The sequence below is a fragment of the Anomalospiza imberbis genome, chromosome 11 (assembly GCF_031753505.1).
Source record: "Anomalospiza imberbis isolate Cuckoo-Finch-1a 21T00152 chromosome 11, ASM3175350v1, whole genome shotgun sequence".
Taxonomy (NCBI): domain Eukaryota; kingdom Metazoa; phylum Chordata; class Aves; order Passeriformes; family Viduidae; genus Anomalospiza; species Anomalospiza imberbis.
Window position 1 is genome coordinate 17,686,309 of NC_089691.1, and position 15,043 is coordinate 17,701,351.

General features: G+C 40.8%; 1 protein-coding gene and 2 long non-coding RNA genes across 7 annotated transcripts in view; 2 read left to right on the plus strand and 1 right to left on the minus strand.

Moving 5' to 3' along the window:
* SUCLG2 (succinate-CoA ligase GDP-forming subunit beta) overlaps positions 1-3,880 on the minus strand; it is a 113,042-nt gene extending 109,162 nt beyond the window's left edge. For all 4 annotated transcript variants that reach the window (XR_011003124.1, XR_011003125.1, XM_068202212.1 and 1 more), the window contains exon 1: positions 3,723-3,880. Coding sequence is in view for 2 of the 4 variants with exons in the window: in XM_068202212.1 (XP_068058313.1) it covers positions 3,723-3,806 (84 nt within the window). In the remaining 2 variants the exon portion in view is untranslated. The remainder of the gene's footprint in view (positions 1-3,722) is intronic.
* On the plus strand, positions 79-2,681 carry LOC137480838 (uncharacterized). Its single transcript, XR_011003127.1, has 2 exons — positions 79-170; positions 311-2,681. It is a non-coding gene; the product is annotated as an uncharacterized lncRNA (long non-coding RNA).
* Positions 3,881-4,625: 745 nt separating the features above from the next.
* Positions 4,626-14,813, plus strand: LOC137480839 (uncharacterized). Of its 2 annotated transcripts, none has more exons than XR_011003128.1 (4): positions 4,626-6,213; positions 8,886-9,015; positions 11,133-11,288; positions 13,559-14,813. It is a non-coding gene; the product is annotated as an uncharacterized lncRNA (long non-coding RNA). The 2 variants fall into 2 exon arrangements; XR_011003129.1 differs by having other exon boundaries at positions 8,889-9,015.
* The last annotated feature ends 230 nt before the right edge of the window (positions 14,814-15,043 follow it).

Consider the following 15,043-nt stretch of genomic DNA (forward strand, 5'->3'; position numbering starts at 1 on the left):
AGAGCCAGGTTTAAGACCACAGGTGTGGCTAATTCTCCATCTAATGTCATATTCATGGAGGCTCTCTCTTCTTACCTAATTAGCCCTATCCCCTGATTATACCTCCATGAGGTAAAAAGGAAGGTAAATCAATGCACCAAAGTGCAGCTTTTCTACTTCAAGACAGAGCTGTGAGTATCTGTGTCAGAGCCAGATTGCTCCCAGGGTAGAAGTTCCACTAGTATAAAACTAACTGGGGGAAAAAAAAATTAAAAAATCACAGTCTGAGGTTATATTTATGTTTTCATTTCCTTCTTTCATCTCAAAATAGGATTCAATAACCATGTGTTTAATGGAACTGCCGGGGAGGAGTGGGCCAAACATCTGCTCCACTTTGGCATTTCAGTTTTGTCTAGAGTTTGAAGAGGGCTTTCCTGTCATTTGGATGAGGTGCCTGTAGAAAAAGCTGTTTGTGAAAGTCTGTAGGCTCATGTATTTCCTGCCTCTAAATGTAAAACCTTGAAAATATAGCAAAACTGCCAACCAGGAAAAGCCAAATAGGGAAGCAGTCCAAAAAAATTTCAAGAACACCTAAGAAAAAAATAATTCAACATTAAAGTAGCTTCTAAAGCTATGAATTGAGTTTTTTTTTTTTCAGTAATATCTTGTGTCACATGAAAGATCAGTGACCACAGCTGATAGTTTCTTAGAAAAGGCCGAACTTTCTCTGCTCAACATTAATGAGGTTTGCAGATATACAAGTCTAGGAACTGAAGGCATCTGCAGTGAGCAACCTTGCAGTTCCCTACTTGTAACATCTATAGATTCCATCACATTTTATAACAGAAATCTTGTTTAATTTCATCTTCCCCTCCTTTTTTTTTTTTTTTTAACATTTTCAATGCATGTGGAATCTGGATGTGTTCTGGCAGGACTGAGGCCCATTTCGAAGGCTGGGATAGGGCTCATAATGCACCAACCACTCAGTTCACCCTATTAGAATACTGGAGAGTTACCTTAAGCACTTTGGGTTTTTTTTATGATTCTGATTTAATTGTTCCTCATTTATATTCATCTCTGAATTTCACTGCATCTGAAGCTATTTTGAAAACACAGCATTCTCCCAAAGGGCCCAATCCAACTCCCATTCAAATAAACAGCCTTCAATGGAGCCTATTTGTTGCCAGCCAACAAGATTGAATTCTGCTGCCGAGTGGTCCCCGGAGCGTTTGTCACAGCTCTTTACAAATATTGCTCCAGCAAGAGCAGGCCTGAATGCTCCTGTCCACATGCACTGCAGACAACTCAAACCTATCTGTTATCTTCTTGAAACATTTGGTCAGATTTAAAACTCCAGCAGCACAAAGAATTGAATCTACCAAGAATATAAACAGCAAAAGGGGTAAAAAATGTTTAACAGTTATAAAATAGTAAAGGGAAAGCAAAAGGATGATAAAATTATTTCATATGATAGGATCAACTACTATTTACTCCACCCCTAAAATGAAGCCACACAGGAAAATGTGTGCAGGTTACAATGATAGCATATATCCAAATTTCACTGCTTCAGTTTTGAAATAATAAGAAATTTTGCAACAAAGTGTAGAAACACCACTCCAACAGTAAGTCAAAAGGGCTATGAGGAAAGATTCTAAATCTCACACAGGGTTACCAAAACAACAAAGTTGGAGACTGATATTTCTTGATCACATTCGCACCATATGGAAGACCCTCATCTGTGAAAGAAACGCTGTGATGGGCTGTGAGGACAGGTTTTGGTGGTTTGTGCTAAATAAAGTAACAGTGTAACTTCTCATCTGAGCCAGAAAATGAATGATACAAATGAGAAAAACCTTCAATGGATGGGCTCTTACTCTCAGATCCCTTATCCTATTTTGTAGCACAGAAGTCCAGACTCTGGCTGATAACTCATTTGTAGCTTAAAGTCTGAGCCAGTGGAGTATTAGGAGACTGTTTAGATGGGAATTCTATTATGCAACATTGCCAAATTGAAGACCTTTATAAAGGAAAGTGGTTTGCTTTGAAATTAAGAACTTGATTTGTTGTTATACAGTATTGATATGGCTCTTGAAAATAGCCTGCTTGGAAAACACAGATCTTGGGAGATGCTCTCAGTATCTGGCATAGTTCAGAAAGGAAATAACAAAATGTGATTTATAATACAACCTCAACAGCTCTAGTTCAAAAATAATGCACCAAAAAAGGGTTTTTTTAATGTTGGCCACCTTGATATCCTAAGAATACTCTTGAGTATCTGAGCTGATACCCAGTTACTTCAGTGGGGTAATTTACAGAGTGCCTCCATGCTTTGAGAGATGACAGAATAGAGCATGAGCTCCTAATTTCCACCTATATCTCACTGCAGCATCAGATAAAGACAGGGCTTGAAACCAACCAAAGCACCTCAATCAGAACACCTCCTAAGTTCACACCAAGATGACTCTTTGCTCCATACTCCAGCCTTTCCAAGAACAGGGACATTGCCTCCAAATTCCTTATTGCAAGATCAGACTCCTGCCTTGATGGCAGGAACACATCATCAACCATACAATGCATATTCCCCAAACATTGTTGTGACTGACAGCATTGCCCGACCACACTAATGAGATTAAATCTGTATATATACAGATATATGTATGTATATAGATATCATTATGTGTGTATATCCACACATAAACAGTCTCCCTGTTTATGTGCGTATACATGAAATGGACAAATGCTAAATCAACAAATCAACTGCACTGAGTTCTCAAATACTGTAGTCAGCATTCAAATAGGAAAGTTAGGCACAAAAGATTTCGGATTTACAACCTCCTTCAGGTTAAAAGATAAACCACACAGCCGCAGTTGTGCGACACAAGTTAAGCACCAAGCAGGCTTTACCCCAGAGCCCTGCACCTGCAGCCAGGAGCGTTCCCAGCAGCGGCACCTGCGGACACACCCGGACACAAACACGCTTTGTTTGCTCCAGGGGCTTTTGCTTCGGGGAAAACATTTACGCTCAGAAGTGTGGACCAAAGATCCTCATGCAGCTGCTCGTGGTGAAAAGGTAAAATAAGAGTTGGTTGCCAAAGGCTCGAGGGCTGTCTAGAGTGTGCATATCTCATTTTACCTCCGCACGGCTGCTGTCGAGCTGAATAATGAACTCCTGCTACACCTCAAGAGAGCCCCTGAGCCCTTCCAGGAGGCTCATCTACTCTTTCCCACCGCTCTGGTGAGGTTCAGGACCACCGGGAATCCTGAGCTAGCATCGATTTCCCCAGGAGAGCACAACCAGGCATCTTCACCCCAGCGTGACCTCAGCCAGCCGCACCGAGCCCAACCAAGGCGATGCTGCCACCCGGAACGTGCTCAGACAAACGCTATCACTTCGTGCACAGCGTCACCCGGCTCTGCTACTGGAATCATTCAGAGTGCTGGCGGCTGCGGGGGGAGCGAGGCGCTCGGAGCGGGCGCTCCCGGCCACCTTTGCTCTGCCCAGCCCTGAGCCGGCGGCGCCGCCGCCGCAGCTTCGCCCCGACCCCGCAGGCGCCGGGGCTGCAGGCTGGGCGCATCCTCCAGCCCGGGCATCGCAGCCAGCGGGAGCAGAAGGGTCCCTCCCTTCTGCTGCGAGGCTGCGAGCGGAGCCGCGCCGGCCGCGGGGCTCAGGCGGGCGCAGCGGGCGGGGCGGAGGCTGCCGGCAGCGGGGCCGGCGGGGCGCGGGGCCCGGCTCGCTCACTCACCGGGAATTCGGCCCGCAGGCGGGCGGATCGCAGGGCCAGGTCCCGCAGCACGGCCCCCGCCCGCCCGGCCAAGGGCGCCGCCATCTTCCCCGCTGTCCCCGCCCTGCCCCGCGCCCCGGGCGGAAGCCCCGGCGGAGGCGGAGAGGGGCCGGGCGGGGCCCCGGGAGCGGCGTGAGGGGTGCGGAGGCGGCGGCGCCGGGGTCGGCACCTTGGGGAAGGGTGTCGGCCGCTGTGAGGGAGGGTGCGTTGTCTCTCTGACGGGGAAAGGCCGAGGGAGTTGTGCCTGTTGAGCCTCGAGAAGAGAGCACCGAGAGGGGACTTGGTTAATGTGTGTAACTGCGTAAAGGTTTCACCGGGCTCTGCTCGGTGGTGGGCAGGGATAGGACAAAGAGGCAATGGACAGGAGCTGATGCCCAGGAAGTTCTGCCTGAACACGAAGAGCTGCCTCGCTGTGCACTGACCAGGGAACAGATTGCCCGGAGAGGCTGTGGAGTGTGCCTCGCTGGGGATGCTCCAGCGCTGTCTGCACACGATCCTGTGTGCCCCGTGCTTGGGATGATGACTCGGCTTGAGCAGGGAGGTTGGAGCAGAGGAGCCACTGTGGTCCCTTCCAGCCCGAGCCATTCATGATCCCATGAAAGTGTGTTTGAGATGAGTGTGCCCAGCACGGCCGGGTTTGGCACTGGGGCGCAGAGCTCTGCCGAGAAGGCAGCACCTGGGAACATGCAGGCAGCAATGAGTGGAGAGGCTGGGAAGTGTGAGGTCCCAGCCTTGAACTGCTGGAGGCTGATGCGACGTCTTTTTTCCTAATTAAAAAGTCTTTTGGTTTTTATTAGAAAATATCAACCCAAGCTAATAAACCTGTAATAGGGCTCTTCGCAGGCACTTTAATCTGAACTCCAAAATACCTCTGTTCTTTATCCACAGGTAAAATATGTCAATGTCATGTTGAACATTAGGAGGAATTTTTTCACAGAAAGGGTTGTTAGAATCAGCTGCCCAGGGTAGTGGTGGAGTCACCATCCCTGGAGGTTTTTAACAAAGGACTGGATGTGGCACTTGGTGCTGTGGTCTATTTGACAAGGTGATGATTGGTCACAGGTTGGACTTGAATATCTCAGTGGTCTGTTCCAACCTAAACGATTCTGTGAAACCTGCGACTTAATGCCAAACCTGAGACGCCAAACTCAGGCCCTCTTGGGACACGGAGCAGAAGAGCTGAGCCCTGGTAGTTTTATGTCCAGCACATAGACTTAAAACCTGACATGAGTTCACAGTCTGAGCAGAGGTTTCATGAAAGTGAGTCCTCGCAGCCAGCTCTGTGAAAATTGTTCCATCCATCAGGAATGACTTAGGGGCTGGTGTGGACACAGGTGTACCACGTCGACAGTCTGAAGTAAACTCAACAGTCAGCCTGGTCTTTGCAATGTGCCTCACTTGAGCATTTCCTTGTCTGTTTCTCTTTAGTGCATACTTTAGATAATCCACCTATGAGTAATAGAGAATTAACCAAATAGCTCACACAAATTTTCCATTTACAATCATGGTTTGAATAAAAAAAAAAAAGCTAAAATTGAGCGGTGGCTGAGATACCCTTGCAATTTTACAACAGTTCATATTAAATTCACCTATTTTGAAGCATGCAGAGTTAGCATTACATAGAGGCATTATTTATGCTGAACATTATTTATTCAGTGGTTTATGATGAAATAGTTGGATAAACACTTAAATCCTCATCTTCCAGTCCAGGATGTGAGTGGAAACAAAGGAAAATGCTCCTGTCAGGGCTTAGAACTTACACTCCCAAACATGTTTTTTTTAAAAAAAATCAGGACTGAACAACTCCTTTATTGGAATTTAATCAGCAAATAAATTATACATCTAATATAGAAAAAATCTGCAATTTCATAAAAACTGAGGTGCTAGAAAAGACTGAAATTGAACGCTTTTGTCTTTGTCATGACAATTTAAGTAATGTAATGTTTCAATAAAGAATCTGGAGATGCTTCTTTTGATAGAATTGAGCAATAGTGTATGGTACCAGTATTAACCCAGGTATTACTGTGTGCTTGTTCTTTCAGAATATTATATACTAACTTAGGTATTATGATGGAGGAACTATAATTTCATTTTTAGTTTCATGACTGTGGTTCAGTAAACACAGTGTTCCCTATTCATACAGACTATTATGGCTGTCTGCATTAGGTTTATATATATAGCAGGTATAAAAGCTTTCAGATAATGTCTGTGAATTGCATGCAAGGCTATCATTTAATGCTATGAGGAGCATTTTCACTGCTTAATATAAATAATGCAGAACCTGCTTTACTATATTTTTTTTGTTTAGATTTAGTGGAAAACCACTGCACAGTGTGGAGTAGTCACCAAGACATATTTTTTTTATATCTCTGTTGCAGAACATACCTGACCTTTAAAGTATGAGGAGAAAAGATAGAGAGAGTCATTGTCTTCACATCCAGCTTCCTTCTGTGTATGTGTGAACCAAAGAAAATTTAGATGAAACAGGTCTCTGAAGAAATTAGAGCAAGCAAGAGCCAGAATTTTTGGATCATGGAGTACAAGTCGTGTTGGTATGTGAGAGGAGGGACAAATTATGAATTACTGTTAGTGAACATGCTTCAGATGCAGGAGTTTGGGAACAGCTGAGGAGTAGTCTCAGTACACCATCTTCACAAATAAGGAAGGGAGGGAAGTGAAGTGCAAAATAAAAAATGTTCGAGGGAGAGGCTGGTTTCAAAGGTCATTCATTCCTTCTGGACTTCAGACATTCCTCCCTGTACCTCTCGTAGATATGCAGCATTTGAGTGTGCTTCTGTTCTGTCTTCCCCAGGATACACAAAAGGCTAGATAAGTTTTTCGCAGTGGTCTATTTAATGCAAAACAACCAGTAATGGTTTTGCAATTAAGTTTAAAAAAGAACATTGTGTAAGGTTTATACCTCTTTAGAAGTTATCCTTAAGGCTAAATGGTTGTTAGTGTTCAAGTGAAAACATTTAAAGACAAAAGAAATCACCTTATCACAGGTAAAGCACAATTCTAAGTGTTTTTGCAATGACATTGTATATTCATTTTCTTATCTATGCAGATTACCTCCCAAACCACTGGTTTTGGTGTTTTTTGGGTTTTTTTTTTGTTTTTTTTTGTTTTTTTTTTGTTTTTTTTTTGTTGTTGTAATGCACTAAATAGTTCCTACCTTTTTACATTTTATAATGTGTTGCTCTAGCTGGGTTTTGATAGGTTGTAGTTTCATTTCAGAGTACAGGAACCAGTGGGCTGAAAGGCATTTCCTCATCTGCACATTGCCTTGTAATTGTTCTTATGTTAACTGCAGAACTTGAGCTTCATATTCACATGGATTACACAGGGAATAAGCTTATAATAGTAAGTTTATTTGAAATATACCCCACACACAGCATCCCCAAAAATAAGAAGTGAGGATAATAAAGCTGCAGCAAACTCCTTAAAATAGTCCCACTGTAGGTAGCTGAAGAACAGGAAACAAGATCATAGGGTGAGTCTGACAGTGCCGCTGCAGAGCATGAGTCCTGATGCTCAAGCACCTCTCAGATTATGATGTTCTCCCAGTCATTCACTATTTCTCATTCCCTTTCTCTGTTCAAATATTAAACCAAAAAGAAAAACGTGTAGTAAGTAGTAAATACACCAATGGGTGGAGGAAGGGTAACAAAGGATTGAAATAACAATGTTTGCGTCTAAAAAGAAGGAGGAAAATAAGGAATGAAAAATAGTGTGTTAGAATTGTAAACTGCCCCCCACATCACTAAGTTCAGCCATTGCACACAGCCACAAATGTCCCATTCATTAGAACATTATTGAAATATACTGGAAGGTATCCTGGAAGGAAGCAGGATGGGGTGGTTTTGGCTAAGTAGGTTCAAACATCCTGGTTTCTCTGTCTGCAGTGACATAGGAGCTTTGTGTGCTGCTGCTGTATCCAGGCTGTGTATGTAAATATCAGTCTGCCCTTTTCATTTTCAGATTGTCTGCACCTCTGCTGTACATTGTGGAACTTGTGTATGGCTCAGAATGAAGGAACCAAGTGAAGCCTTAAAACAGTCTTTGCATCTTCTACGCAATGCTGTGGGAAGCCAGAGCGCTGCATTTTAACGCTGTGTGATAACTGTGACTTGAAAAGTAAAAATAAGTGTCTAAAACAGGGAAAACTTTAAATAATAACATGTAATAAAGAGAAAAAGTAGTGGAATAAAGAACTTTAAAAAGATTTATAGCAAGAGAGGCAACACCAAGCATAGCAATAGTAACAATAATGCTCCACCTTTTTTGATATTTAGCCACCTGACTGTGTAAAAACAAAACTTTCAGGAATTATGACATAAATTAATAGGCTGAAAACAATTGAAGTGATGTATCAGTTTACAGGAGAGCTATTGTTACCTCTTGCCAGTGGCCTGCTGTATAATGAGGCAGGGGAGTTCAGGTTTCTCAGCAGAGATGGACTGTAGGTCTATAACACTCACTTCCAACAACACTGAGAACCCTGATACTGAGGGTAGAAAGACGATTTTATTGAACTTCTGTCAGTGATGATACAGGACTGTGAATACAAAAAGTGTAAAGATCTGAGCTGTGGGATACAGTGAAAACAACCTCTCAGAGTCTGCACCTCTTTGATAAGATGTCACTGTATCCTTACAAAGACTTTGAATTCTCTAAAAAATACAGTGAATCTAAATTCAGGAGAGAAATGTCTAACAGTCTTAAAAAAAAAAACCAACTAAATTTACTTGGGGGAAGGAATAGAGGTTAGAGTAGCAGCAAAACAGTGATGTAAAGAAAAGACAGCCTCTGTTGTGTCTGCTGAGCAACACAGTTTATTATACAGAAGAACATTAAAAAAAATTTTGATTTATTAAATATGAAGCAAAATCTTGACTAGATCAATAATCTCTTGTACATTGTTTTTAAAAACATATTTAGTAGCAAGCCAATATATTTAGAAACATTCCTGTCAGCAAGCCCTCTGGGGTGTACAGGAAAGCTCCCAGATGAAGAGTTTGCTGAGAAAGTCAAATGTGGAACCTCCACATCCACCATGGAGGTTGATGGGAATCTGTGAATTCCATATGAGCCGTGCAGTAAAGCTCTTTAACTCTTTCCCAGCAGGGCTGTAATTCCCATCTGGAAGAATAAAGGCAAGATGGCAATGCCATAAGAGAAATTACTTGGATGCTGATAGGAAAAGCTTTGTTTTGTGGTGTTCTGTGTGTCCTTCACAGTTACCTGCAAACAGGTGAGCATTTTTCAGGAATGAAACCTAGTTACTGCTTGAGACTGTTGAAGGCTGTAGCTGAAAAAACATTGTTTGCCCTACCAAAGGGAGACTGGGAAAATCAGGAAAGCTATAGGTGTTCCCATCACAGCTAATCCATGTTTTAATTCACAGGTTGCAAAATACCTTGTTGCCTCAACCTGTTACAGGGTTTGAAATTGTCTCTTGTAATTAATTTCCAAACCAGTAAGGTGAAAGGGCTGCTAATATGTGAGGCGTAATTTTTTCCTGATGAATTTTATGGATTGCAGAGGCAGGGAAATTGATTTTTTTGCCAAATGAAGTATTGATCTTAAAGAAGCTTACTATGCTACCTTGTTTGGGGTCATAGGGTACTATTTCTGTGGATTCTGTAGATTGCTTGCTGTGTTTTCCTATTTCAATAAAATCTTTTGTCATGGAGGCAGGTTTCACTTTCATTACAATTGGTTGGACACCAGCAAGTGGTTCAGTGATCATGGAAGTTTATAAAAACACTAACCTTTCTGAGGAGCCTAACAAAGAAATGCAGCACAGTGTGAAAAAGCTTATAACAAAGCCTGAATGTACCACCAGAGGAAACTGAACTGCCTAAACATAAAGCAGGGTGACAACAGTTACTATGGCATTTGGTGCATATACTCACTGCTTTGTTGTCTAGACAGCATATTTGGACATTTACAAGTGTGTAAAATAAAGGATTGTTTTACCTTAGCTGGTGGCAAGAGCAGTTACAGCTGATGGAGCCGGGCTGTCCCCAGTCACAAGTGCAGGCAGACTTCATCACCACTGCTTTGAAAAGATCTCAGTGACTCTATATAAAAATGCCAAAGTTTTTACATTTTTTTCTGGTTTTCTTATGTTTTATGATGTCATCTCTCAGACCAGCTGTGAGAAGAAGGAGAATATCTACAAATGCATTCGCACAGACGAGACTGTGCTGATTTGTTTTGTAATCTATTCTCTTTAGAATAAAACTACCAGCAAATAGCAATCTTACAGCACATGGGACTGGCAAGGAGTGCTTCCAGGCTCTCTTTTGCTATATAGTTAATGTATCAATAACCATCTAATGTATCAGTTGTTCCAAAATGTAGTCAAAATGTCAGTTCATGAAGTAGAAAAAACAGTGACTTTCTGAGATCTCTTCAAATTACACACAGGGAGCCTTTAAGAACCCGATGAAAACATTAAATATAATTGACTAACGGCTGATCATACCCATGGTGAACTGCAGTTTCCTGACCATATAGCCTAAATATTTTAAAAGAATTCCAACTACATTTGCAAGCATCACCTCCCCTACAGAAGGGAGAGAGATTTACAGAGATTTGTAAATCAGCTGCATTAGTATTTGCTCTTTGAATGGTGTTTGCAAATTTTATGGAAATTCAAAGAGAAAATGGGCAAAGAGCAGAGTCTGTATCCTCAGGGGACAGTATCTATATGAACAGATGAGTAGGGAGGGTAAAGCCTCATGTTTGCCTTCTATATAGATGCATATTATTCAGTAAAGGAAGCCCATATAATTTATTGACTTAGTTTCTGTAAAACTTTCTTTAGCCTGTAAGCAGAATAACTCAAAAATATTTTGCTTATGAAGATTGTTACAACATAAAGCTAACTATCTTCATAAACTCTTGGAACTAGACTTAGATTATCTCATCTTCTATGTGTGTGTACACGTATACATTGCATTTTTTTCATGGTTTGGGAAATCATAATGTAAAGCTTTCTTCTATCAGTAGAGCTAGGAGCAATCAAAAACAACTTCCCCATGGCCTATTCCTTTAATAGCCTTTACAGAAGTATGTAGGAATTACCATAATTTTAATTAATATGCATTTGTTATAAAGATCAAAACAGGAATCTTTTACCCATCAGCTTGGCTGTATCAGAGCTGAAAAAAATTCTTTTGCATTCTGTCTCACAAAGAAATTGGAATAAAATTTCTCTAAGCAACAAGTTCTAGTATCCATCTGATTTAGTAAAGTAGCATTTGCGAGCTTAGCTGTTAAATATAGTACTGTCAGGTACAGCTTCTGTTTTGTACATTGTTTGTCCTTAATAAATGTGTTTTGATGATTTTGTTTCTCTAGGAACACTGGGTATGTTTTACTGCATACAGGCAAGTTTGCAATCAAAATTCTACCGCAAGAAGCATTTTTAAGCTACCAATCTGTGCTTCAGAAAATGCCATTTTTTTTTCTTTAGAAAATCAGTGAAGACCAGTTCATTAACAAGTGCCATAGGAGGTATGTGATTTGTTTTGAGAGTCATTTAGGATCAAAATCCTGTGTACTGTAATAAAAATTCAGGGAAACAACAGAAAATCTACGTGGACAGCTCATTTAATGGCTGTGACGACTTTATGTTTGAGGTAACATGTATCTTAAGTGCAGTATCCTGAGCAAATCACTATTTATTCACTTTGGATTTGACTTCCTTAGACTTTCAATGAGAGTTGGGCTATATACTGGAATGAATCCCTTTGTTACTCAAGGCTACATGTGGCATACTTGATGGAATTCAGAGTAGGATTCATAACAAATAACAGAGTTTGAAGGGATAAATGCTGAGAGTAAAGTTCCTTATCTCTGCTGGTTTTGGGGAGCACAGTTATTACAGTGTCTATGGTTCAGTTCTCTACAAAGGAGAGAACTTCACTACTAATCATCCTGCAGACATTAATGTGAGTGCATAATGTAGGAATGCTCAAGTCATGAAGTCTTATTTATAACTGAAAGAATTTAAAAGAATTTTAATATTGCCAATGAATACTCCCCCAATTATATCTATGTAAGAGTTTGTGCATGTTTCATTCAATAATTGCATCTAATATTGCAGGAGCAGGGAAAGAAAAACAATAACGTATGCCTGGTGTGACACATGCCATGTTTCAACTGAGAATATGACTATTGCTACCCTATAAAACGGAAAATTATTGCAATTAATTCATTACTTCAGAACAACAAATAACTGAGGAATTTGCAAAATACATCAGTCTTCTGTGAAGAAGAGAAGACTTTATTAGGCAGTAATTGTTATGAATTAATCACTTAGCTTTAATGCTAAGTATGATCTTGTGATACAGCATAAAAATATGAGTGCCAGTCAGTAAGCAGACAACGAATAGTCTTGGGAAGGGATTCATCTCTTGTCCAGAGTTCCTGGAGAATAGCAATGACTTTTTGTTTTAACCTCTCATTGGAAGGAGCAGTTCAGTTCATGCTGTCTTACATCAGAATCACAGGCTTCAGCAGTGGCACTGTGCTTAATGCAAACTTGTCACCACTATATCCTGCAGAAGTGTCTCATTCTTTTGAGGCCAGTGGAAGTGATAAGTCAAATATTTCTTGCACCATTTAAAGCACAGAAGATACATATATATGTGTGTGTGTCAGTACATGTGTATATATATATATATGTGTACATATATATATTTATATGTATATATATATATATTTAGTGGAGACCTTTAGGCTGATAGAACATTTATATTACAATATATGCTAAATATTTTTAAGGTTTTTCTTCTGCTGGTTTCTGTGACATTAGGAATTTTGCAATACTTTCCTTCCTAATTCCTCAGGCTTCCTCCAGTTTATTCAAAATGGTGAGGAAGTTTCAGTATACCTAGTATTCCAGGGATTTCTAACCAGCATGAACAGATTAATTGCATATAGCACAGATCAAATTGCATAGAATTGTTAAAGTAGCCCAGTCATGCCCTGTTGCATCTGTGCTGTCAGACTGAACAGGTCTGTCTTAATAACCTGAGAGAGGTTGAGAGAGTGAAAATCAGCTCCATAAAATTCTACCCAAATGAGAAAATCAGTCCTGAATGAACGGTGAGTACAGACCATCAGAAATCATTTTTCTTGATGAGCAGATGGAGAAATGTGTTTTTGAAGGTAGGTTGTTAAGTGTTTGAAAGGTAACTATCAGAGGTCATTTCAGCCTCAGCTGAATATCTCTTAGACTTTAGCTAATACTAAATAGCAAGTTCATAAGGCTTATATGTACAGCTGTGGTCTGCAGAGTGAGAGGTGTTTATAAAAAGCTGAAGAAAAGAGACAAAGTCAAAAACCACGAAAAGGACCTTTAAGGACATTGTGCTTATCTGGGAACTGAAAGCCAGGGATTGTTTATGTTGTGTGGCATTTTGCTCCCTTGTCTACGTGGAACCAAACCAGAGGTCCTGTTTGTCATGCAATTTCTCCTTGTTTTGTAAAGAATGCTGGGTTTGTATGTCTAGAAAACTCCATCATTCTCCATGAAGATAAGATGGTCTGCAACTTAGAGGAAAAAAAAACACAAAGGAGGCAGCAGCAGAACACAGAAATTGTCCTCCTAGTCAAAAGGCATCAGCAGCATGTCCTTATCTTCATAATAAACTTCACAGCCGTGGAACAAAGATGAAGCAAAAACTCACAGACAGATTTGATATTCAATTATTTTGTCTCATTTCTTTCCTTATCTGCCAAAGTGTACAGTAGTCACATGTGACAACTGTCCTTTAGAGGCAAGGTTGCCATCCTGACTTCATCCAGCTCATCTATCATTTCATGGCCACAGAGTTTCAAAGCACTGTGGCTGCAGTGTTGCTGAGACTTCTGCTGCTGCAATGACACCCGAAAAACCATCCAGTCTTAAGGCAGTTCCTCTCATTTGTTGAAGTAAGCTGAAATTTTCATCAGGGAGCTATTGCTTCTCATTTATAAAGAAAAACATCAGCTATTATGGTAATAATACAGAAAGCCTCATTAATTACAGCACACAATAAAGAATAAAGCGAGTGTAAAGAAGCCAAGCAGATGGTGCATTATAATCAGACTTTTTAAACAGTAACCTTCACAGTAGGGAATGCTGTAGGTAAGAGTGCAACTTAACTTTCATTAGAACATTTTTATTTCTATGTTTAGGACATAAGTGTATTGCCAGATATGGTTTTTGCTGAAAGTTGAATTATTCTGGAAAGCCTGAGAAAAACAAAAAGCAATACAATTTCTTCCTAATTACTGAGATTATAGAGTGTGATGTGGGGGAGAAGGGGAAATGCTGTAAAGTTTTTACTGGTTTCTGTCATTCCTTCTGCAGTTTTGAAACATACTGTAAAGAAAAAAATTTAAAAAACTTTTTAGGAAGAGACGAAAATAGGGGCAGCTGTAGCTCTCTATTTTGGGAGTGTGGAGTTGGGGAAGAGGAGGCTTAGAGAGCATTGCATAAAACTAGGAGCCTTTGAGGTACCATTTTGCCCAAAGGGAGGGAAGAGGAGGGTGAGAAAATACTGCTATAGGTTAGTGGCAGTTTTAAGAGACAAACCCAGCAAAGATTCCTCCTCCCATGTGTGGCATTCCTGTGTGCCCAGGAAATGGAAGTGTAACCTGTCAGTTGCCCTTGCAAGTATCCAGAAAATAGCTGTAATAGAAACCTGTAAAATATTTTGTTAGGGAAATGATACCCAGATAATTGTACATACCATAAAACAAGCAAAACTAAACTGTGAGGTGTAAGACTTCAATTTCCATACAATAATTTATTGGGAGGATTCATATTATTGAATGAAATGAACACTAAGAAAAAGCCTCTCTCTGCTTCAGCACAGCAATAAAGAACATTGTTCATCTCTGCTGGGTAACTGAAGTGTCCAGCCCCGGGAACAACAGCTGCTCAGAAAGCACTTTGTGTCCACACCTGCAGCCTCTGTGGGCTGTCCAAACTCAGCCTGCATGCAAACCCCATCTGCCTTTGCTGATGCTGCAGTGGGAGCAACCTCAAGCCTTCTTTTTTTTCCCCAGTATCCTGTGACTGCAGCAGGATAACAGAGGATAACAGAAGGACTAACTCTGCTGAGAGCTGAGGAGGATCTATGAGAGATGGAAATCTTGGCCATTGGAACAGTGTGATGAAATAGCCTGAAAGCTCCAGAGCTACGTCTGAGAGCTTTGCTTTAAGGTTTATTGCAAAAAAACTTGGGATTTTTTCTTGGAGAGAGTGAATTTAAAGT